The sequence below is a fragment of the Anolis carolinensis genome, unplaced genomic scaffold (assembly GCF_035594765.1).
Source record: "Anolis carolinensis isolate JA03-04 unplaced genomic scaffold, rAnoCar3.1.pri scaffold_11, whole genome shotgun sequence".
NCBI lineage: Eukaryota > Metazoa > Chordata > Lepidosauria > Squamata > Dactyloidae > Anolis > Anolis carolinensis.
The window spans coordinates 23154666-23180905 of record NW_026943822.1 but is presented as its reverse complement, the minus strand read 5'-3'; the positions used below and the strand labels follow the sequence as shown (position 1 = coordinate 23180905).

The following is a 26240-nucleotide window of genomic DNA, read 5'->3' as shown; positions in this document are numbered from 1 at the left end:
AGCCTAGTTTTTCAGCCCTTTTTTTACGACTGAAAAAGCCCCCCTCGGCTTATACTCGGGTGAGGGTCCTGGTTGGCTTATATTTGGGTCAGCTTATACTCAACAATATATGGTACATTTATTATTTTTCTCTATTATTATTGGTATTACTACATTTATTATTTTTCTCTATTGTTGCTACTGTTACATTTATTCTACTCTATTTTTATTATTAATAATACATTTATTATTTCACTCTGATCTTATTATTATTGCATTTATTATTTTACTCTATTATTACTTGTATTATTTTCCTGTATTTATTATTATTATTACATGTATTATTTTTCTCTATTATTGTTGCTACTATTACATTTATTTTACTCTATTTTTATTATTATTAATACATTTATTATTTCACTCTGATCTTATTATTATTACACTTATTATTCGAATCTATTTATTATTACATGTATTATTTTCCTGTATTTACTATTATTATTACATGTATTATTTTACTTATTATTAAAAGGATACATAAGCACATTTACATTGAAGATGAGAATAATGATTTAATCAGTTAGTCTTATCTTAAATTAGAGCTTGATGTAAATATTCAAAAACATTTAACCTACTGATGCCTCAATTAATGTAATTTTATTGGTATCTGTTTTTATTTCTGAAATTTACCACCCTCAGCTTATATTGGAGTCAATGTTTTCCCAGGTTTTTTTGTGGTAAAATTAGGTGCCTCGGCTTATATTCGGTTGGCTTATACTCGAGTATATACAGTAATATGCTACATCTGAAGGTTGTCGGTCTGAATCCAACGTAGCATTGGTTGTGGATTTTCCTGCCACAGATGTGGGCGAAACATCAGGAGAGAATGCTTCTGGAACATGGTCATACATCCCAGAAAACTCACAGCAACCCAGTGATTCCGGCCATGAAAGCCTTCGACAACACATTAATCGTGTTGATAATTTTTTCAAGTGTCTTTGTGTCTAAATAATATATTGGACACATTCATCGGATTCACTTTTGCATAAACTCACAAATATAGACCCAGACAACGAAGACCCTGATACCACAATCCACCAGATTTATTATTTAATTTATGATTTATTAATATTTAATTTTTTTAAAAAAGGTAGCTAGCCACGTTAGTCTGTTTCAGAATAAAGGACAGGAGTAGTGGGAAAGGATCTATCTAGAACTAATCGGTTCATTTTGTGGCGTACTAAAGGAGTGGATCGTTATCCACAGAACTAGCTACTTGCCTTCAAGTCGAGAGTGAAATGTAGGTACCGCTTTATGTGAGGAGGCTAATTTAACTAATTTACGTCACCATAAAAATGTCCAGCAGCGTGTGGGAGAATGAGGAAGCACTCCATCAAGGGCTCGGTGTCACAGTGGACGATAAATCTATCCTAGTCCTGTCGATGTTTAATTCCTGTAAAAGGAATCTATTTCCTCTTTGTATTTCTCAGCAACCGCTTGCCGCTTGAGCTTCATTGTCGGACCTACGATAGAAGAGGATCGGTTTTTATTTAGCAGGTTATCCCGACCTCCAGGTTGAGAAACGCTGCCATTAGACTTACCAAATTCTCCTCCGGAAATGGAGAAATCCTTTTCCAAGACGGCCCATTTCTGGATGCGTTGGACATTGGCGGCCGCGCATGCGTTGACCCGGTCGATGCCGTCTTGGATGGCCCCGAAAACGGCCTGGTCTCTCATCCGGACAATTTCGGACACTTTAGACGCCTGGCTTCCGACTTTCTGGCAAAAATCCCTGGCCTCCTGGGTCAAAGCATCCGTCGGCTCCGATGTTTCGAGATCTATTGCACACTGGAAGAAAAGGGGAGAAATTTGTTGGATTATGGTTGTACGTGTATGAAATGTAAATCAAGTGTGTGTTTCAGTAATGAAACAGTTAACAGCAGGCTAGTTTGGACTGACAGCCTGCTATGACCTATCAGGCATGATTTCCGGCTTTGGAGGTCGGAACTTCCTGCAGACTGAGGAATGTGGATTCTTATCTCTGAGAGTGTTGAGCTGTGCTTGCTGAGGCAAGAGGCAATAGAAGAATGCCAGCTCAGAGCGATGGCTTTTGATATGCTTTGTAAATATGTTTGTAGATATTGAAATAAATGTTTGTCTTCAGACTACTGATGTACATTGTCGAATTAATTCAGTTTGACACCACTTGGACCTCCATGGCTCAGTTTTATGGCATCATGGGATTTGTAGTTTCACAAGGGCTTTCGCCTTCTCTGCCTCAACAAACAACAACTCCCAGGATCCCATAACCTTCAGCTATGTCAGTTCAAGTGATCTCCAAATCCACACTGCATTTGGAGATCATTTGAACTACCATAGCTGAAGGTTATGGGATCCTGGGAGTTGTAGTTGTGTTCTTCTCACCTCCCTTACCTTTAAAGTCAGCAGCATGGACAAGAATTTCTTCTGTTCTCCAACTAGCATGGCGTTGCTAATGAGCGGCAATTCCTTCTTGACGGCGTCTTCAATGGGGATTGGGGGAACGTTTTCACCCCCGGCTGTAATGATGATCTCTGAAAAATGGAAAATGCAACGTAGTTGAGTCAGATGCGAGAAAGAGCATTTCTAAAATGTGTTGGAAAGCATTGCACGGCACAAGATGCTAAAAGAAACCCTGTATTCCAGATGGTAGGCTCTCCAGAAATGTGTGCACCATGCAATCGGTGAATAATATATAATATGGTGATTGTTGTGGCTCAGACACCACGGCCTATACTTCATCCAGAGATGGATTTGGAAACAGATTCTACTTAATACTTCTGGAACATGGCCACACAGCCCGAAAGACATACAACAACCCTGTGATCCCGGGTTCGACAACCTTCGACAACAGATTCTACTTCGGATTTAGGGGCCGTTCCGGACTTGGAACGAGGCCCGTTGCCCTTGCAGCTGCCTGAAGTTGTGGTGCCAGAAGATCCACTAATTGGAGAGCATTCTGATGCCCCCTCAAGGTTGCTTTTGCCAAATGGTATTGACTTGGGCGAAAATGTGTCTTTTTATCGGAGGGAATCTTTCACGAGAGATAGAAGCAGAAGGCTAGCTCTTAGACTCGATAATGACTAACTTTCCCATGTGAAGTTTTGTGCTTCCTGCACTCCCATAATTTTGCAATCTTGGGATCTCCTTAAAGGTGTTCTCCTTTGTGTTCTCGTTGCGGTGTCAACTTCGCTTTCCTCGGAAGAAGTTCCAGTATCCAGCTCCTAGCCTTGCTTTCCTTGTTCCTGAGTCAAGACTTTCCATCCAAGCCGCGCTACGCCAGTGACTCTTGAGTAGACCTTGCCTTGTTTACTTTGTTTTTCTTTTTCCTGTAACGGGACTCTCCGAGTGGACTAAATTTTGCAGATTTGCAGCGTCTTGTTCCTGTTTCCTGATTAATGGACGAACTTTGATTTCTTGATGAAGCTAGCGAGTTTCACTTGTGGATTACAATTGGGACATTGCTGGACTTGTTTTGAACTGTTAAAGACTCTACATTAAGGACTATTTCTCATACTGATGTTATACACTAACTGCTCATAGATATATATATATAACTTAATAAACTGCTTGCGTGTGATACTGGCTCCTGTCTGGTTTTCAGGGTGCTCTCGCAGCCTTGGGGTGTAACAGTGATTTTGGGTTCACTTAAGTCAATACTTCCATTTGGAATGTCATTGTAGTTGCTTCTTCATCGTCGTCGAGCCCGGACGTTGTGCGTTTTGACTGTCCCTCGTTGCTGTTTTGGAAACCTGGCAACGCCAAGTGAGCCACAGCTTTGGCATCCTTGGGATGCACCATCGGTGTGCCTTTTATAAAACCAGCAAGAGAGGGCAGGCCGGGACAATTTGCAGAAACGCTAGGTGGCAATTGAAGACATGGAAGGCGATGAGACAAAAGTTTAGGAGACAAAAAACCTAGGCTTGGCACTGATTTTGAGAACAGAAGTGCCTTTGAAATTCATGCTGACTACTCAGAAGCGTGTCTTCTACTTAAATACCAAATTCAAGGATATTTAACATATTTGTGGATTTGGTTAATACAATCTCTAGGTCCTCTGGTGCAACTCAATGGTCAGCTGGACTGAATATATATTTTTAAAAGCCCATCCAGAAAACAACCTGAACCTTGAGTTTGAGTGGCATTGTGTTTCCCCATTTGAGGTGTCATTGACTCAAGGACTTTTCACAGATTCTCTCAGAACACCCAATTACTCGATTCATCACTCCCTCCGTTCTCAAACCTAATCTGGCATCTCGGGAAAACTCCCCAGTTTCACAAGGGAATTGAGGAGGCTGAGAGGACTGAGGGGGGAAAGGAAAGGACCTGAGACTGTTAGGAATGGTGGGAGTTGGAGTCCAAAACACCTGGAGGGCCTAAGTTTGCTTATTCCTGCTCCAGAAGTATTTTACCTTTAATTCTCCCGGTGACGTAGACAAACCCGTCGCGGTCAATCTTTCCCAGGTCTCCAGAGTGAAGCCAACCGTCTTCGTCAAAGGCTTCCCTGGTTTTGTCCTCCATGTTCAAGTAGCCCATGAACACTGTCCGGCCCCAAAAGCAAATCTCTCCGTTGCCGTCGGTGTCTTTGTTGGAGAGCTTCACTTTGCAACCTGAGACAGCTTTGCCACAGCTGAAAAAGGGGGAGAATAACATTGAGAAAATGGCAAAACCACCTCTGAGTTTTCCTTGGCCAAGGAAATTCACGTAGTTGCCATAATCTGACGCAAAGATAGAGGAGCCCTCTCCGAGTTTCACTCTGGCAACCCAACTTGTTTTGCTGGTTGGTTTTTCCTCTAGAATCCTGTCAGTGTTTTTGTTGTTATTAGTGTAAAATGTTAGATCATTTGTTGCTGTTTGGACTGTGTCTATGTGTTCCGGCAAGCTTTCCAGCAGCACAGGAGTTAATTACATGCCAGCCCTGTGAGTGCCTGCAAGGCCAATAGGTCAAGACGTCCCGTGGACGGAACATTCGTCATGAACTGTGGAAAGCGGGGAGGTGCCTGCTAGCACTGATTACAGGCTCGTGGTCTGACTGGTGGTGAGAAGGTGAGATGATTTTTACCCTGACAACTCCAAGATACCTTTGATTGTCTCATCCTAATACACAGGAGTCCATATTTACCTGCCGCGTCTGTGAACGTATGGTCCCGACATGCAGTGCGGGCCGGTGGTCTCGCTCATGCCATAGGCTTGGTACAAAGGGATGTTCAGGCCGAGGAAGAACTGCGTCACTTCGGACGGAAGAGGAGCCGCTCCAGAGAAATGCTTCTGGCACCGAGAGAAGCCCAAAGCGTTGCGGATTTTGGCGAGGACCAGAGCCTCGGCCAGGCGCATCCGAAAGGGCTTTAGTTCACTAAGGGACATGCAGAGAAACTCTGATATGATCGTTGTTTCCAAGACATAAAAGTCTTACTATTCCGCCCTTCTTTCTCACCCCGAAAAGGACTCAGGGCGAATCACAATGTACATATACACGGCAAACATTCATTGCCATTAGACATACGACACATAGACAGACACAGAGGCAATTTAACATTTTCCAGCTTCATGAGGGAATGGTCGATTCCGGCCACAGGGAGAGCTGCTGCTTCATTATCCACTTGTAACACCAAGTCCTAGATGGAGCACTTCCTCATTCTTCCGCACGCTGCTGGACGTTTTTATGGAGACGTACATTAGTTAAATTAGCCTCCCCACATAAAGCGGTACCTACATTTCCAATTCGACAGATACAACTGTCTTTTGGGTTGCTTAGGTTAAAAATGAGTTAGGCTATTAAATGGTCGGACGCTCAATCCAACCCGAGCTGGTTTCGAACTCATGACCTCAGCGGTTGTGAGGATCCACACCTGTGCGGTACCTACATTTCCTACTTGACAAATGCAACTGTCTTTCGGGTTGCTTAGGTAAAAACAAGCTAGGCTATTAAATGGTCGGGCACTCAATCCAACCCGAGCTGGTTTCGAACTCATGACCTCAGAGGTTGTGAGGATCCACACCTGCGCTGTACCTACATTTCCTACTCGACAAATGCAACTGTCTTTCGGGTTGCTTAGGTAAAAAAACGAGCTAGGCTATTAAATGGTCGGGCACTCATTCCGATCTGGGCTGGTTTCGAACTAATGACCTTAGAGGTTGTGAGGATCCACACCTGCCTCCAACAGACAACGAGTTCTTTCTCCCACCCTGGACATTCAAACCCCACTTGCCTAGTTTCCAACAGATCTCACAACCTCTGAGCATGCCTGCCATAGATGTGGGTGAAACGTCAGGAGAGAATGCTTCTGGAACATGTCCATACGGTCCAGAAGACTCAAAGCAACCCAATAGAGTGAAAATTATTTATACCTAAAACTAAAACTTACATTTTCTGTACAGAATGAGTATCTCTTATTCAAAATGCTTGGGACCCGAAGTGTTTTGGATATCAAAATAGCCGTGTTTACACGTACATCCATAACGAGATCTCTTGGAGATGGGACCCACATCCAAACACAAAAAAATTATTTTTGTTTCATGCACACATGCAATAGTTGCACTGGAGGAGTCAGCAAATCCCCATCCCTGACCTGGAAATGTTACCTGTTGGAGCAGTTCAGGTTTCGCTCCAGACTAACCGACATGGCCCAGGAGAGCATTTTTTTCTTCAGGAACCCGGACTGGGAAGAGACGTCCTTGATCTTCTCCATGATCTTCTCCCAGACCCGCGGGACCCCCATGTGCGAGGTGGGCCGGGCCTCTTTCAGGACGTCCACCAGCCCTCCCTGCGAAGGGCGAGAGGCACAATCACGGAGAGGAAGGGACCTCAAGGGTCATCTAGTCCAACCCCAACACCCTCCGAGGCCAGACCTTCAAGGCATCTGGCTCTGCGAAGTAAACCAGCTCTCCCCACTTGATCCCGGTCCAAAGGTCGTAGATCTGGGCCGCAATGTGGCTGAGCGGAAGGTAGCTGACGATGGTCTCTTGCTGGATTTCAGCCGGCTGCATGTCGCCCGCGCGGCTGGCGTGAGCTGAGGTCCAGGTGATCTGTCCAGACAGAAGCACTGCATGTCATTACGAGAACAAGATTTGCACATCGATTCACAGAGGGAACCCTGTCTTTTTGCATCTTTTCTTTTCCTACAGCGAGGCCAAAGCGGTGTGTCTGAAACTCTTTCTCTCCCCGTCCCGTTTATGTTGCAGACTTAATACCAATCGAGGCTCCTTTAACTCCTCAATGCCATGGAATCGTAGGAGTTGCAGTTTGGGGAGGCATAGGTCCACTTTGCCAGAGAAGACCTTGCAAAACTACATCTCTCAGTGTAGGGACCATAAGCCAGAAAAATTGTAAACTTTTGCCTATGTAGCTTTGCCTCCCCCTTCCTGTGAGCTGGTGCCTTTCTCCAGGAAGTTCCAAGGAGAGAAGAAAGCTCAGAGTAAACAAGTTAGTTCATTGGTATCACTTGTGCCAAGTGGGTGTGGAAGGTGGGGAAGATCTTCAGCCATAAGCTACAAAATAGTAAGCTTTTGCCTATGTAGATTTGCCTCTGCATATTCCTCTCACTTCCTGTGAGCTGGTGCCGTTCTCCAGGAAGTTCCAAGGAGAGAAGAAAGCTCAGAGTAAATACGTTAGGTCATTGGTATCACTTGTGCCAAGTGGGTGTGGAAGGCGAGGAAGATCCTCAGCCATTGGTCAATTGTAGATAAGCCAAGATATAAATTCTTTGTTTGCTATGCATATGTTGCGACAGCCATTTGCATGGTACGGACCCATTAAAGTGGGTGCCTATGGCTGTTTTGCCTTATCATCAACTGTGATAACAATAAAAGGCTTGTTTTATTGCTCTCCTGGAATTCTCTCCTTTACTTCCCCTCCGGGCTAGTCTCCAACATCAGGAGTCCATCGCATTGAGCCAAGACTGTTAAAGTGGTGCCAAAAGCTGCATGAATTCTATGGTGTAGATGCACCGCAGCCATGGAGCAGAATATATTAATAATATAATATTATATTAATAATATAATTAATAATATAATATACTTTATTTACACCAGGAGCCTCCAGTGGCGCAGCGTGTTCAAGCGCTGAGCTGCTGAACTTGTGGACTGAAAGGTCGCAGGTTCGAATCCGGGGAGTGGAGTGAGCTCCCGCTGTTAGCCCCAGCTTCTGCCAACGTAGCAGTTCGAAAACATGCAAATGTGAGTAAAGCAATAGGTACTGCTCTGGCGGGAAGGTAATGATGCTCCATGCCGTCATGCTGGCCACATGACCTCGGAGGTGTCTATGGACAACGCCGGCTCTTTGGCTTAGAAATGGAGATGAGACATGACTGGACTTAACGTCAGGGGAAAACCTTTACCTTTACCTAACTATATTATATTATGATGGAAAACAAAATAACCATATGACATAAGTTAACACATAAAAACTAAGGAGAAGAGATGTTGGGAGATTGCTTTCCTCTCAATCCCAGACTCTGTTTTCGCCTTCTGAGTGTATAAATGTGTCCTTATTGAATGCAAGCGGAGGGAAACACAGCTCAACTGGATATCCAAGAGACAGAGAAAGCAAAATTGTCTCATGAAGAAGGCATGGGGACACACGTAGGAGCAAAGGATGCTTTCCAGTGCACGGAAAGCATTAAAAATAGCCCCTTGGCGAGCATTTGGTCAACAGAAATAGAACTCACTCCGAGGCAAAAGGAGCCACTGGTTAGTTTTTCATCTACGAGGGCTATCCAGAAAGTAGATTACGTTTTGGAATTAAAAATGAACAAAGTATAGGAGAAAACATTGACCATATGCAGTTGAAAGCCACATCCAAATACCACTTCTCAACATAGTCGCCATTCAAATCTAGGCACTTATCATAGCGATGAATGAGCTTGGCAAGTCCTTCCCCACAAAACTCTGCCGCTTGCGTCCTCAAAAAGTATAGGAGAAAGCATCTATCATATGCAGTTGAAAGCCACACCCAAATACCACATCTCAACATAGTCGCCATTCAAATCTAGGCACTTATCATAGCGATGAATGAGCTTGGCAAGTCCTTCCCCACAAAACTCTGCCACTTGCGTCCTCAAAAAGTATAGGAGAAAACATTTATCCTATGCAGTTGAATGTCATACCCAAATACCACATCTCAACATAGCCGCCATTCAAATCTAGGCACTTCTCATAGCGATGAATCAGCTTGGCAACTCCTTCCCCACAAAACTCTGCCGCTTGCGTCCTCAACCAGCCGGTCAGCCCTTGCCGCAGCTGCGCATCCAAGCTCGTTCTGGATCGCTCTTCTAAGGTTTTGCAAATGCTTGCAAGGAAAGTTATGGTGACTTGCGGACTTCCTGGAACGAGGCACGACAATAAACTCAGAAAGGTATTGCCAAATTTTGCAAAACCTTAGAAGAGCGATCCAGAACAAGCGTGGAGGACGCAAGCGGCAGAGTTTTGTGAGGAAGGAGTTGCCAAGCTCATTCATTGTTATGAGAAGTGCCTGGATTTGAATGGCGACTATGATGAGAAGTGGTATTTGGGTCTGGCTTTCAACTGCATATGGTAAGTGTTTTCTCCTATACTTTTTGAGAATGCAAGCGGCAGAGTTTTGTGGGGAAGGAGTTGCCAAGTTCATTCATCGCTATGATAAGTGCCTATATTTGAATGGTGACTATGTTGAGAAGTGGTATTTGGGTCTGGCTTTCAACTGCATATGGTCAATGTTTTCTCCTATACTTTGTTCATTTTTTAATTCCAAAACGTAATCTACTTTCTGGATAGCCCTCGTACGTTGCTAAACATCCCCTTATGTCTCTGGGATCATCGGAGGGATCCCAAAATATCCCTCTCTACCTTTGAAACAAAAACTAAAGCAACTTGGAGATGCTTCAAAGTTGAACAGGAACCGATTGTGTGTTTGTTGCTCTGTCCGGACGGCAACCACCTGTCCCCACACCGACCGCAACTCTTAAAAATAGCTCCTATCTCTCTTCTATTTAAAAAGCATGAACAAACTTTTCCATGGCTTGGCTGCTGTGAGTGTTCTTGCTGTCTGGCCATGTTCCAGAAGCATTCTCTCCTGACGTTTTGCCCACATCTATGGCAGAGGTTGTGAGGTCTGTCGGAAACTAAGAAAGTGGGGTTGATATATCTCCAGGGTGGGAGAAAGAACTCTTGTCTGTTGGAGGCAAGTGTGAATGCTGCACTTAGCACTGAATAGCCTTGCAGCTTCAAAGGCTGGCTGCTTCCTGCCTGCGGGAAATCCTTCCATGGCAATACCTACGTTGTCATGGCTCAGCATGGCTCCTTTGGGCTTCCCGGTCGTTCCCGAAGTGTAGATCAGGACGCAACATTGGTTAGGCTTTTGGGAGCGGAGGATCACATCGAGCTCTTGGTCCGGGATCTCGTTGCCTAATTCCATAAATTCGTCCATCTATAAATAATAATAATAATAATAATAATAATAATAATAATAATAATAATGATAATAATAATAATAATAAGATTGAACTTCAAAGACTCTGGCAGAAACCAGTGCAAGTGGTCCCGGTGGTAATGGGCACACTGGGTGCCATGCCAAAAGATCTCAGGCGGCATTTGGAAACAATAGGCATTGACAAAATTACGATCTACCAACTGCAAAAGGCCACCCAACTGGGATTTGCATGCATCATCCAAAAATACATCACACAGTCCTAGACACTTGGGAAGTGTTCGACTTGTGATTTTGGGATACGAAATCCAGCATATCTATCTTGTTTGCGGTGTCATAATAATAATAATAATAATAATAATAATAATAATAATAATAATAATAATAATAATAATCACACAGTCCTAGACATTTGGGAAGTGTTTGACTTGTGATTTTGTGATACGAAATCCAGCATGTCTATCTTGTTTGCTGTGTCATAATATAATAATAATAATAATAATAATAATAATAATAATAATAATAATAATCACACAGTCCTAGACATTTGGAAAGTGTTTGACTTGTGATTTTGGGATACGAAATCCAGCATACCTATCTTGTTTGCGGTGTCATAATAATAATAATAATAATAATAATAATAATAATAATAATAATAATCACACAGTCCTAGACACTTGGGAAGTGTTTGACTTGTGATTTTGTGATACGAAATCCAGCATATCTATCTTGTTTGCGGTGTCATAATAATAATAATAATAATAATAATAATAATAATAATAATAATAATCACACAGTCCTAGACACTTGGGAAGTGTTTGACTTGTGATTTTGTGATACGAAATCCAGCATGTCTATCTTGTTTGCTGTGTCATAATATTATAATAATAATAATAATAATAATAATAATAATAATAATAATAATAATAATAATCACACAGTCCTAGACACTTGGGAAGTGTTTGACTTGTGATTTTGTGATACGAAATCCAGCATATCTATCTCGTTTGCTGTGTCATACTATGTCATTGTTTCAATAATAATAATAATAATAATAATAATAATAATAATAATCCCAGGCGACAGCAAGATTAAAGAGAAGCAACTGGAAAAGCTGACACGAGATGAGGATTTAAAGATCGAACTGCAAAGACTCTGGCACAAGCCAGTCAAGGTGGTCCCAGTGGAGATTGGCACACTGTAATTTAGATGGTGCCTCGCCAAATTACAACTTCCAGGATCCCATCTCATCGGGCTGTGGCAGTTCAAGTGGGATCCAGCTACATTAATTCTATATCGGGTACTCTAAAGATCCCACAGAAGCAACACAATGGGATATTGAAGCAATAAAAGGGGGGGCGGGCCTGTATAATCCATGATGATTTTTGGATGCTAAGCCGGGTCGGCCCTGGCGAGTATTTGGATGGGAGACAACCAATGAATCCCAAGTGCTGTAGGCTCTGCTTTGGAGGAAGGTGTTGGCCAATGCCTACAGAAAACCTACAAAATCCATAGGGTCCCCATAAGTGGGCAAGCAATTGGGCGGCACGCATACCAACGGCAAGAGATGATAACCTCTTGCTTTATTTATTAAGTGGAGTTGTGGGTGTTTTAATCGGGTTTCGATGTCCCCGGCGACAGCAGGAGAGGCATCAATTCAATGAGCAGATATAGGAAACCTACAAAATTGGAATTTGTAGATTTCCTGGTCACTTACCGCGTACAAATTAGGACGTTTCTCCAGCAAAGGGCTTTTGTACATCACCACCGCCTTCAAGAGGGGCAAGCGGTCCCAGATCTAGACCAGAAGCAAAGAGCAGCAAAGTCCAAATGTTATTGAGTTGCTCTGCCATTTGGGATCCATGCATTCATAGGGTGATGTTTTCAAAGTCCTTCCACTTTTTGAATTTTCCGACCCTTCTCACCTGCGTTATTTTGTCCAGTTGCTTCTGATTTTCGACCACGATGATATTGGCTCTGCAGTCGTGGGCAATATAATGGCAGGCCTCCGGAGAGCTGGTGGTGTAGATGCCAGTCACGATGCCCCTGGAACCCAGAAAATAATAAATAATAATAATAATAATAATAATAATAATAATAATAATAATAATAAAAATAATAATAATAACAATAAATCACACAGTCCTAGACACTAGGGAAGTGTTCGAATTGTGATTTTGAGAAACGAAATCCGGCATGTGTTGTCGAAGGCTTTCATGGCCGGGATCACAGGGTTGTTGTATGTCTTTCGGGCTGTGTGGCCATGTTCCAGAAGCATTCTCTCCTGACGTTTCGCCCACATCTACCTCACAACCTCTGAGGATGCCTGCCATAGATGTGGGCGAAACGTCAGGAGAGAATGCTTCTGGAACATGGCCACACAGCCCGAAAGACATACAACAACCCTGAAACCCGGCATATCTATCTTGTTTGCTGTGTCATACAACAACAACAACAACAACAACAACAATAATAATAATAATAACGCCATATATTATCATATTGTATTGTACCACTATACTACGATATTATTAGTAATATTACATGTAATATATAATACATAATATTATATTATTATATTGTATTACTAGCGGTGCCCGGCCACGCGTTGCTGTGGCAAAGTGGTGGTGGTATTGGTTAAAAATTGTTGTGTCATTTTTATTTGACGTTATTTGCATTTTTAAAATTAATTTTATTGTAAGATATATTTTTATTTATTATATTTTATTATTTTCTTGTATTATTTTTAGTTATTTTCTGTTATTATAGTATTTTATTGAATCAATTTTTTTGAGTTTTTTTATTATTTTTATTGGGTTGCTAGGAGACCAAGTTGGAGGAGCTTAGCCTTCTAACTGGCAACAATTGGATAAAAGCAATTATTGCTCTCCCTCTAATTAGGACTTTATTTTTCTTTTCTTTTTGTTGTATCAACCTAGAGGCGTGGATGATGGGTTGTGTTGTCAAATTTCGAGGTGGGGGGCCTGTAGTTTTGTTGTTTTGTGGGTCGCCGTGATGCCATCACTCTTTTATATATATAGATTACTAGTATTATATTGTATTACAATATTATGATCAATATTATATGTACATAGTTACAATATATTATATCATTGGCATAGCACAATATCTACGATAACATTGGAAGAGGACCCTAGAGGTCATCTAGTCTAGCCTCATCATAGGAATGATAGAATTGTAGAGTTCCAGAATATTAACAATGGAAGGAATTCCCAAAGGTCATCTAGTCTAGCCCCATTATATGAATCGTAGAGTTCCAGAATGATAACATTGGAAGAGAGCCCCAAAGGTCATCTAGTCTAGCCCCATTATATCAGTCATAGAGTTCCAGAATGATAACATTGGAAGAGAGCCCCAAAGGTCATCTAGTCTAGCCCCATTATATCAATCATAGAGTTCCAGAATGATAACATTGGAAGAGAGCCCCAAAGGTCATCTAGTCTAGCCCCATTATATCAGTCATAGAGTTCCAGAATGATAACATTGGAAGAGAGCCCCAAAGGTCATCTAGTCTAGCCCCATTATATCAGTCATAGAGTTCCAGAATGATAACATTGGAAGAGAGCCCCAAAGGTCATCTAGTCTAGCCCCATTATATCAATCATAGAGTTCCAGAATCATAACATTGGAAGAGAGCCCCAAAGGTCATCTAGTCTAGCCCCATTATATCCATCATAGAGTTCCAGAATCATAACATTGGAAGAGAGCCCCAAAGGTCATCTAGTCTAGCCCCATTATAGGAATCGTAGAGTTCCAGAATGATAACATTGGAAGAGAGCCCCAAAGGTCATCTAGTCTAACCCCATCATAGGAATCGTAGAGTTCCAGAATCATAACATTGGAAGAGGGCCCCAAAGGTCATCTAGTCTAGCCCCATCATAGGAATCATAGAGTTCCAGAATCATAACATTGGAAGAGGGCCCCAAAGGTCATCTAGTCTAGCCCCATTATAGGAATCGTAGAGTTCCAGAATGATAACATTGGAAGAGAGCCCCAAAGGTCATCTAGTCTAACCCCATCATAGGAATCGTAGAGTTCCAGAATGATAACATTGGAAGAGAGCCCCAAAGGTCATCTAGTCTAGCCCCATCATAGGAATCATAGAGTTCCAGAATGATAACATTGGAAGAGAGCCCCAAAGGTCATCTAGTCTAGCCCCATCATAGGAATCATAGAGTTCCAGAATGATAACATTGGAAGAGAGCCCCAAAGGTCATCTAGTCTAGCCCCATCATAGGAATCATAGAGTTCCAGAATGATAACATTGGAAGAGGGCCCCAAAGGTCATCTAGTCTAGCCCCATCATAGGAATCATAGAGTTCCAGAATCATAACATTGGAAGAGGGCCCCAAAGGTCATCTAGTCTAGCCCCATTATAGGAATCGTAGAGTTCCAGAATGATAACATTGGAAGAGAGCCCCAAAGGTCATCTAGTCTAACCCCATCATAGGAATCGTAGAGTTCCAGAATGATAACATTGGAAGAGAGCCCCAAAGGTCATCTAGTCTAGCCCCATCATAGGAATCATAGAGTTCCAGAATGATAACATTGGAAGAGAGCCCCAAAGGTCATCTAGTCTAGCCCCATTATATCAATCATAGAGTTCCAGAATGATAACACTGGAAGAGGGCCCTTGAGGTCATCCAGTCCAACCCCATTCTGTTGTAGTGGAACCAAAGTTGCCCAAACTTTACCCGGCAAAAACAGTCCCGACGGCCGAAATGAACCATTCGGGAGAGTTGAATCCGAGAATCGCGACGCTGTGGAAGCGCTGGAGGCCGAGCTTTTGGAAGGAAAAATAAAACAAAAGAAATCAGACATTGCTCACTGCAATAACAGTAAAGACATGGGAAATAATAATAAAAATAATACAGGGGAGAGTTTTGAATGTCCTGCTTCCAGTTCTTTGTCTCTCACCTTCAGGAAACTTTTGGCTGCTTTCCGAGAAAGGCGGTAATATTCCGAGAAGGTGATTTTTTCCCACTTCCCGTCCTTTTTGCTGGACATAGCATCCAAGGATCCGTATTTCTCTAAGGATTCCTGGAACATTTCGTGGACGGTCATTGGGGCCTGGGGACAAGTGGGGTCCGTCCGCAGCCTCACCGTCCCTTCAGCCGAAGTGGTCCAGAGGGACGCTGTCGGAAAGAAGAAAAAGCATATAATAATCATAATACCGTATATACTCAAGTATAAGCTGACCCGAATATAAGCCGAGGCGCCTAATTTTACCACAAAAAAAACTGGGAAAACATTGACTCCAGTATAAGCCGAGGGTGGTAAATTTCAGGAATAAAAATAGATACCTATAAAATTACATTAATCGAGGCATTGGTAGGTTAAATGTTTTTGAATATTTACATCAAGCTCACATTTAAGATACGACTGTCCCACTCTGATCCAATCCTTATTCTCATCTTCTTCAATGTAAATGCGCTTATGGATCCTTTTAATAATAATAAGAGTAAAATAATACATGTAATAATAATAATAATAAATACAGGAAAATAATACATGTTATATATATATATATATATATATATATATATATATATATATATATATATATAAATGTAATGTGCATAATTAGGACCGAGTTAATAACAAAACCCCTGGGCCAAATCACAGGAAATTTGGCCACAATACTCATCACTTTCCAAGGAGTGACTTTGCAGCTTCAAAGCCTGGCTGCTTCATACCTAGGGGATTCCATTGTTACCCAACTTGAATACCACTAAATAGCCTTGCAGCTTCAAAGCCTGGCTGCTTCATACCCACGGGACTCCGTTGTTGGCCAGCTTGAATAGCACTGAATAGCCTTGCAGCTTCAAAGACTGCCTGCTTCATACCCAGGGGACTCCGTTGTTGGCCAGCTTGAATACCATTGAATAGCCTTGCAGCTTCAAAGCCTGGCTGCTTCATACCCAGGGGACTCCGTTGTTGGCCAGCTTGAATACCATTGAATAGCCTTGCAGCTTCAAAGCCTGGCTGCTTCATACCCAGGGGACTCCGTTGTTGGCCAGCTTGAATACCACTGAATAGCCTTGCAGCTTCAAAGCCTGGCTGCTTCATACCCAGGGGACTCCGTTGTTGGCCAGCTTGAATACCACTGAATAGCCTTGCAGCTTCAAAGCCTGGCTGCTTCATACCCAGGGGACTCCGTTGTTGGCCAGCTTGAATACCATTGAATAGCTTTGCAGCTTCAAAGCCTGGTGGCTTCATACCCAGGGGACTCCGTTGTTGGCCAGCTTGAATACCACTGAATAGCCTTGCAGCTTCAAAGCCTGGCTGCTTCATATCCAAGGGACTCCGTTGTTGGCCAGCTTGAATACCATTGAATAGCCTTGCAGCTTCAAAGCCTGGCTGCTTCATATCCAGGGGACTCCGTTGAATATTGAATAATTAATTTTAATATTAAAAAATAGAGTAAAATAAATGTAATAGTAGCAACCATAGAGAAAAATAATAAATGTAGTAATACCAATAATAATAGAGAAAAATTATAAATGTACCCTATATTCTTGAGTATAAGCTGACCCAAATATAAGCCAACCAGGACCCTCACCCGAGTATAAGCCGAGGGGGGCTTTTTCAGTCTTAAAAAAGGGCCAAAAAACTAGGCTTATACTGGAGTATATACGGTATCTATTAAAAGGCATCAGGCTAAGATTGAAACCCTTCGTAGCAATAAAAGGTAAGTTTAGAGTCATAGGATGAAATGGGTGCATCTTCTAGCATTGCAAACTGGAGCTCCCCAAAGGGAGGGACCCCAAGTACAGTACGCTGGCTTTTATAGTTTCGGAGGCGTCGCTCCACCATTGCCAGGCTCAATTGGTTGACGGACAATCAGGCAATTTCGCATCATGGTCTGGAACGTAGTATCCTCTTCCCTCCCTTTCTCGAGCTCTTATCAGAAGGAACGCTTCGTCCCAAACCCACCAAGTACAAGGCCTGTGCTGACGCCAAATGGGACCTCCGGGTTGTCAAGGCCTGCCGTGTCCAGCGGGTCAGGTTACGGGATGCTCACAAAATAAACAGATCTCTGAGTAAACAGTCAACAACCCTTCCATAATCGAGACCAATATGGGTTTGAGAGGGATTGATCCTGGATTTTGGGAGTTATAGTTCACCCATATCCACTGAGCACTCTGAACACAATTGGTGACAGATCTGGACCAAACTTGGCACACGATGAATTGAAAATACTGGAAGGGTTTGGGAAGGATTCACCCTGGATTTTGGGAGTTATAGTTCGCCCTGGATTTTGGGAGTTATAGTTCGCCCTGGATTTTGGGAGTTATAGTTCATAGTTCACCCTGGATTTTGGGAGTTATAGTTCATAGTTCACCCTGGATTTTGGGAGTTATAGTTCATAGTTCACCCTGGATTTTGGGAGTTATAGTTCATAGTTCACCCTGGATTTTGGGAGTTATAGTTCATAGTTCACCCTGGATTTTGGGAGTTATAGTTCATAGTTCACCCTGGATTTTGGGAGTTATAGTTCATAGTTCACCCTGGATTTTGGGAGTTATAGTTCATAGTTCACCCTGGATTTTGGGAGTTATAGTTCATAGTTCACCCTGGATTTTGGGAGTTATAGTTCATAGTTCACCCTGGATTTTGGGAGTTATAGTTCATAGTTCACCCTGGATTTTGGGAGTTATAGTTCATAGTTCACCCTGGATTTTGGGAGTTATAGTTCACCCATATCCACTGAGCACTATGTAACCAATTGATGACGGATCTGGACTAAACTTAGCACACGATGAATTGAAAATACTTGATGGGTTTGGGAGGGATTGATCCTGGATTTTGGGAGTTATAGTTCGCCTATGTCCACCAAGCACTCTGAACCCAATTGATGACGGGTCTGGACCAAACTTGGCACACGATGAATGGAAAATACTGGAAGGGTTTGGGAGGGATTCACCCTGGATTTTGGGAGTTATAGTTCGCCCTGGATTTAGGGAGTTATAGTTCGCCCTGGATTTAGGGAGTTATAGTTCGCCCTGGATTTGGGGAGTTATAGTTCGCCCTGGATTTGGGGAGTTATAGTTCGCCCTGGATTTTGGGAGTTATAGTTCGCCCTGGATTTGGGGAGTTATAGTTCGCCCTGGATTTGGGGAGTTATAGTTCGCCCTGGATTTTGGGAGTTATAGTTCGCCCTGGATTTTGGGAGTTATAGTTCGCCCTGGATTTGGGGAGTTATAGTTCGCCCTGGATTTGGGGAGTTATAGTTCGCCCTGGATTTAGGGAGTTATAGTTCGCCCTGGATTTGGGGAGTTATAGTTCGCCCTGGATTTTGGGAGTTATAGTTCGCCCTGGATTTGGGGAGTTATAGTTCGCCCTGGATTTTGGGAGTTATAGTTCGCCCTGGATTTAGGGAGTTATAGTTCGCCCTGGATTTGGGGAGTTATAGTTCGCCCTGGATTTTGGGAGTTATAGTTCGCCCTGGATTTAGGGAGTTATAGTTCGCCCTGGATTTGGGGAGTTATAGTTCGCCCTGGATTTGGGGAGTTATAGTTCGCCCTGGATTTTGGGAGTTATAGTTCGCCCTGGATTTTGGGAGTTATAGTTCGCCCTGGATTTGGGGAGTTATAGTTCGCCCTGGATTTGGGGAGTTATAGTTCGCCCTGGATTTTGGGAGTTATAGTTCGCCCTGGATTTTGGGAGGTATAGTTCGCCCTGGATTTGGGGAGTTATAGTTCGCCCTGGATTTTGGGAGTTATAGTTCGCCCTGGATTTTGGGAGTTATAATTCGCCCTGGATTTTGGGAGTTATAGTTCGCCCTGGATTTTGGGAGTTATAGTTCGCCCTGGATTTGGGGAGTTATAGTTCGCCCTGGATTTGGGGAGTTATAGTTCGCCCTGGATTTTGGGAGTTATAGTTCGCCCTGGATTTTGGGAGTTATAGTTCGCCCTGGATTTTGGGAGTTATAGTTCGCCCTGGATTTTGGGAGTTATAGTTCGCCCTGGATTTGGGGAGTTATAGTTCGCCCTGGATTTGGGGAGTTATAGTTCGCCCTGGATTTTGGGACTTATAGTTCGCCCTGGATTTTGGGAGTTATAGTTCGCCCTGGATTTTGGGAGTTATAGTTCGCCCTGGATTTTGGGAGTTATAGTTCGCCCTGGATTTGGGGAGTTATAGTTCGCCCTGGATTTGGGGAGTTATAGTTCGCCCTGGATTTTGGGAGTTATAGTTCGCCCTGGATTTTGGGAGTTATAGTTCGCCCTGGATTTTGGGAGTTATAGTTCGCCCTGGATTTGGGGAGTTATAGTTCGCCCTGGATTTTGGGAGTTATAGTTCGCCCTGGATTTTGGGAGTTATAGTTCGCCCTGGATTTTTGGAGTTATAGTTCGCCCTGGATTTTGGGAGTTATAGTTCGCCCTGGATTTGGGGAGTTATAGTTCGCCCTGGATTTGGGGAGTTATAGTTCGCCCTGGATTTGGGGAGTTATAGTTCGCCCTGGATTTGGGGAGTTATAGTTCGCCCTGGATTTGGGGAGTTATAGTTCGCCCTGGATTTGGGGAGTTATAGTTCGCCCTGGATTTGGGGAGTTATAGTTCGCCCTGGATTTGGGGAGTTATAGTTCGCCCTGGATTTGGGGAGTTATAGTTCGCCCTGGATTTGGGGAGTTATAGTTCGCCCTGGATTTTGGGAGTTATAGTTCGCCCTGGATTTTGGGAGTTATAGTTCGCCCTGGATTTGGGGAGTTATAGTTCGCCCTGGATTTTGGGAGTTATAGTTCGCCCTGGATTTGGGGAGTTATAGTTCGCCCTGGATTTGGGGAGTTATAGTTCGCCCTGGATTTGGGGAGTTATAGTTCGCCCTGGATTTTGGGAGTTATAGTCCGCCCTGGATTTTGGGAGTTATAGTTCGCCCTGGATTTTGGGAGTTATAGTTCGCCCTGGATTTGGGGAGTTATAGTTCGCCCTGGATTTGGGGAGTTATAGTTCGCCCTGGATTTTGGGAGTTATAGTTCGCCCTGGATTTTGGGAGTTATAGTTCGCCCTGGATTTGGGGAGTTATAGTTCGCCCTGGATTTTGGGAGTTATAGTTCGCCCTGGATTTTGGGAGTTATAGTTCGCCCTGGATTTTGGGAGTTATAGTTCGCCCTGGATTTGGGGAGTTATAGTTCGCCCTGGATTTGGGGAGTTATAGTTCGCCCTGGATTTGGGGAGTTATAGTTCGCCCTGGATTTGGGGAGTTATAGTTCGCCCTGGATTTGGGGAGTTATAGTTCGCCCTGGATTTGGGGAGTTATAGTTCGCCCTGGATTTTGGGAGTTATAGTTCGCCCTGGATTTTGGGAGTTATAGTTCGCCCTGGATTTGGGGAGTTATAGTTCGCCCTGGATTTGGGGAGTTATAGTTCGCCCTGGATTTTGGGAGTTATAGTTCGCCCTGGATTTTGGGAGTTATAGTTCGCCCTGGATTTTGGGAGTTATAGTTTGCCCTGGATTTTGGGAGTTATAGTTTGCCCTGGATTTTGGGAGTTATAGTTCGCCCTGGATTTTGGGAGTTATAGTTCGCCCTGGATTTTGGGAGTTATAGTTCGCCCATATCCACAGATCACTCTGAACCCAATTGATGAGGGATCCGGGCCAAACCTGGCACACGATGAATTGAAAATACTTGAGGGGTTTGGGAGGGATTGATCCAGGATTTTGGGAGTTATAGTTCACCCCTATCCACCGAGCACTTTGAACCCAAGTTTGGTTCAGATGATGGATCTGAACCAAACTTGGCAGGCATACTTGACATGCCCAACTTTGAATACTAGTGCGGTTTGTAGGGAATTGAATTTGAATTTTGGGAATTGTAGTTCACCTACATCCAGACAGCATTGTGAACCCAAACGATGATGGATTTCGATGAAACATGGCACACAAACACACACACAGACCCCGCGCTCCACATGAACGGTTTGCAAGAATTGACCCTTTATTTTGGGAGCTATAGTTCACTCATGTCCACACAGCACTGTGCACCCAACTGACAATTGATCTGGACCAAACTCAGCACAAACATCCGACATGAACAACGGAAAACACTGGAGGACTTTGTGGAGAACTAACCTTGGGTTTTGGGAGTTGTAGTTCACCTACACCCAGAAAGCACTGTGAATGGACACAATGATGGATCCGGACCAAACTTGGTATGCATTCCCAACATGACCAGCTTTGAATACTTGTAGTGTTTGGGCAGAATTATCCCACGATTTTGGGAGTTGTAGTTCACCTACACCCAGAGAGCACTGTGAATCCAAACAATGATGGATCCGGACCAAACTTGGCACGTATACCCAACATAACCAACTTTGAATACTTGTAGAGTTTGGGGGGAATTAATTAATCCACGATTTTGGGAGTTGTAGTTCACCCACATCCTTATACCTTTTCTGATGGGACCAATCGTAAAACTCCAAAACAAACAATGACTCCTTCTAATATTTATCATTACCAGAGACCTGGGCATTGCAAAATACCTAAGTTGTTTTGTCATAGAAATGGTTATCAGGCCACTTTCCCAAAAACATCTGCCAGTTAGTTATCTTGACATCTTTGCACTGGTTGGTTTATTTTTCCAAACTGCAAAGTTTTCCCGGGGCCAATTTTTCCTCCTTTGGCTTCGTGATCCATCTCAATGGAAAGGCGAGGAAAACAAAGCTTCTCCAGCTGCCGATTCCTGGAACCAAAGGCCTCCGTCCGTTGTGGATTCGGAAAATGCCTTTTTCTGCAGCTCAACATCTGCAAGCAAGATTGCCATGGACACCGGCCATAATTTTTCCTCTGGGAACGACGTTTCCAAGAAAAAGAAGTATTCCTGCTTTGCAAGCAATAAGAAAAACCTACATGTTGTTGCTGCAATTCGTTCGGATTAATCCTCTGCCTTCCCAGCTGCGGCTGCTTTTGAAATGTCCCGGTTTCTCTCCCTTCCTTTTTTCACTTGAAACTCAATTTATTTGGAGGCTCAGAAAGGAGGAAAATTCGACAAGCAAAACAAAACCCATTCAGGTCCGAAATGAAGAAATATTGAAATCAAGGGACTTTTTCTTCCCGATAGATCAATATATTTACCTGCAGGATCCTCTTCTGAGACATCCCGAGTTTCGGATGAATGACTGCAAAAGGGAAAGAAAATAGCTTCTTAGCAGGAGAAGAAACAGGATTATTTTTTAGATGTATATATTTTTAATATCACAATATCATGATGGGGAAAGGTGAGTAATAAATATTATTATTATTATTATTATTATTATTATTATTATTATTATTATTATTATTTTGACACAGCAAATGAGACATATAGGCTGGATTTCGTAGATAATATATCTCGTTTGCAGTGTCAAAAATATTATTATTATTATTATTATTATATTATTTTGACACAGCAAATGAGACATATAGGCTGGATTTCGTAAATAGTATATCTCGTTTGCAGTGTCAAAAATATTATTATTATTATTATTATTATTATTATTATTATTTTGGCACAGCAAACGAGACACATATGCTGGATTTCGTAGATAATATATCTCATTTGCAGTGTCAAAAATATTATTATTATTATTATTATTATTATTATTATTATTATTATTATTTTGATACAGCATTCGAGACATATATGCCTGATTTCATAGAGAATATATCTCGTTTGCTGTGTCAAAAATATTATTATTATTATTATTATTATTATTATTATTATTATTATTTTGACGCAGCAAATGAGACATATATGCTGGATTTCATAGATAATACATCTCGTTTGCTGTGTCAAAAATATTATTATTATTATTATTATTATTATTTTGACATAGCAAACAAAACATATATGCTGTATTTTGTAGATATATGTCGTTTGCTGTGTCATAATAATAATAATAATAATTATTATTATTACTCACCTTTCCCCATAATAATATTGTGATATTAAAAATATATACAGCCCAGGAAGCTCACAGCAACCCATTAATAATAATATTTTTGACACAGCGAGCGAGATACATTATCTACGAAATCTAGCATATATGTCTCGTTTGCTGTGTCAAAACAATTATTATTATTATTATTATTGACACAACGATGTTGTATGACACAGCAATTATTATTATTATTATTGTTGTTGTTGTTGTTGTTGTTGTTGTTGTTGTTGTTGTTGCTCACCTTCCGCCATCATAATATTTTGATATTAAAAATATATACAGTCCAGGAAGCTCACAGCAACTCATTAGAGGGTGCTAAACTGCATTAATTCTACAATGTAGATGCACAATAAAAGGCACAGACGGCCAGTACGGGACCAGGCAAATTTTCTCATCTACTTTATTGTTCTTGGAATGTGGAATGCTTTGGGCTTTTCTCTCCTTTCTTTCCGGTGACTCTTGTGACTTGGCTTTGCCTCGAACAGAACAACACTTGTTTCCCAAAACACTGGAATTCAGGACTTAATTTTTCCTCAACTTAGAATTAGCTTACTGCAAGTTTTAAATCCTGTATGTACAAAAACAAAAAGTCCTTTGCATTGATTGAAGATTAATTCTTGTTAAAAACTTGCCGCAGTGCAGTAAGGATTCTGTAGACAGAGTCACAGCTTTGGAGATTTTGAGCAAGAATCCGTCTCTAGTTCGCATAGTTTGTCTTGGGTTGTTTTTGCAGATAGCGTTATTATTATTTTCCCTGGTTTCCTCTCTGGATCGAGACCCAAAGTGTTTCACAATCGCTTAAAAACAAAATGACTGCAAACTTACAAAATATGGATATATATGGTCGGTATAGACCAATAAATAGATAAATGGGTCTACACACACACACACAGAAGAAGATAGATAGATAGATAGATAGATAGATAGATAGATAGATAGATAGATCGATAGACAGATACACAGATATATGTATATAGACATATATATATGTAGACCTTATATATAGACAGACAGACAGACAGACAGACTGATTGATTGATAGATAGATTGATAGATTGATTGATTGATTGATAGACAGACAGACAGATTGATTGATTGATTGCTAGACAGACAGACAGACAGACAGACTGATAGATAGATAGATAGATTGATTGATTGATAGATAGATTGATTGATTGATTGATAGACAGACAGACAGATAGGTTGATAGATTGATTGATTGATTGATAGACAGACAGACAGACAGACTGATAGATTGATAGATTGATAGATTGATAGATAGATTGATTGATAGACAGACAGACAGACAGATAGATTGATAGATAGATTGATTGATTGATTGATTGATAGACAGACAGACAGACTGACTGATAGATAGATAGATAGATAGATAGATAGATAGACAGATTGATAGATACATAGATTGATTGATTGATTGATAGACAGACAGATAGAATGATAGATAGATTGACTGATAGATTGATTGATAGATTGATTGATTGATTGACAGACAGACAGACACTGACTGATAGAGAGAGAGAGAGAGAGAGAGAGAGAGAGAGAGAATACATATATGTAGACTTACATATATGCAGACCTAATTCATACATATGTATTCCTATGGATGGATAGATCTACACACATATGTAAAGGAATATATATATATATATATATATATATATATATATATATATATATGGATAGATCTACACACATATGTAAAGGAATATATATATATATATATATATATATATATATATATATATATATTGTACACCTTATTCCTACACACACACACATATATTTCAATAGATAGATCTACACACATATGTATAGGAATACATATTCGTAGATGTATATATACTGTATGTAGACCTTATTCATATATACAGTATTTTATATATGATGGATGGAAAGATATATACACACACACAAATACAAGAAAATATATGTAGACCCTTATTCATACATATATTCAGACGGATAGACAGATAGATCTACATATACATAATATAGGTAGGTGTGTGTGTGTATGTATACACACACAAACCTATATGTATATGTAGACCCATATATATGTATACACACACATACAATATTTCCTTCCTCCTTCCTTTCCTTTTTTCCTTCCTTCCTTTTTTCCTTCCTTCGTTCCTTCCTTCTTTCTCTCTTTCCTTCCTTCCATCCATCATCTGTCAGCCAGCCCTCTTAGTAGTGAGTGCTAGCATGTAGACACCAAATTTAGAAAATTTGTCCATGCCTGATGTAGATACACATCTAATTTCGGGGTGAATCCCATTATCTCCCATTATAAATCCCAAACTTTTTAAATAAGTTTTTAAAAGTCTCTCAATATATATATCTATATACATTACCTGATTTCCTTGCTCTCGGTCATCTTCTCTTGGCAAATCGTTCGTTTTTCCCCTCCGCAAACCGGCCTCGATGGCAGTGAAGTTTTGGATGGTTGTTTGCAAAATGTGCAAACTTGCACAATGACTTCAGAAACGAGTGGAGTTTGGACCGGGACCAAATCCTCGTGCGAAAGGAGGAGACTTTCCCCCAAAAGCAATTCCCAAAGCCATGCCTTTATTCTGCTCTTAAAAAAAAAAAGTTTCAATCGCTGGATGGAGTTCAACCCTGGAAACTTTTTTTCCCCCTTTCTTTTTTTTCTTGGCGCTTTGGCCAAGGCCTCCATGCAAAGAATGTCAATGAGACTGTAAACTCATTAAGATGTTAATGCGCTCTCGTTTTCTTTGGGATATATCCTCTCCCCTTCTTCTTCCCACTTCTTCCGCTCAGAAAATTGGGATTTTCTCATTGAAAAGCAACTGTCTATTGATACAAAATACGAATTAACACCGAAATTATGCACACCCC

The 26240-nt window shown here is 41.6% G+C and overlaps 1 protein-coding gene across 1 annotated transcript; it reads right to left on the bottom strand.

The window, feature by feature from the left end:
* Nucleotides 1-1081: 1081 nt before the first annotated feature.
* On the bottom strand, nucleotides 1082-25941 carry acsbg1 (acyl-CoA synthetase bubblegum family member 1). The gene is made up of 14 exons (XM_062963580.1): nucleotides 25736-25941; nucleotides 22516-22559; nucleotides 15359-15576; nucleotides 15136-15224; nucleotides 12346-12466; nucleotides 12138-12218; nucleotides 10271-10420; nucleotides 6868-7044; nucleotides 6601-6782; nucleotides 5141-5371; nucleotides 4431-4648; nucleotides 2413-2552; nucleotides 1581-1827; nucleotides 1082-1502 (listed from the first exon to the last, which is right to left on the bottom strand). The coding sequence occupies exons 1-14, from the start codon at nucleotides 25756-25758 to the stop codon at nucleotides 1426-1428; spliced, it is 1998 nt and encodes a 665-aa protein (XP_062819650.1). The 5' UTR covers nucleotides 25759-25941; the 3' UTR covers nucleotides 1082-1425.
* Between the last annotated feature and the right edge of the window lie 299 nt (nucleotides 25942-26240).

Bases quoted from the DNA above. Each gene is read 5' to 3' on its own strand.
- acsbg1 (XM_062963580.1), bottom strand. From the start codon at position 25,758: ATGACCGAGAGCAAGGAAATCAG. The intron at 10,421-12,137 runs GTAAGTGACCAG...TATTATTTATAG, and splicing joins AACGTCCTAATTTGTACGCG to ATGGACGAATTTATGGAATT. The intron at 6,783-6,867 runs GTCTGGCCTCGG...CGCCCTTCGCAG, and splicing joins CAGAGCCAGATGCCTTGAAG to GGAGGGCTGGTGGACGTCCT.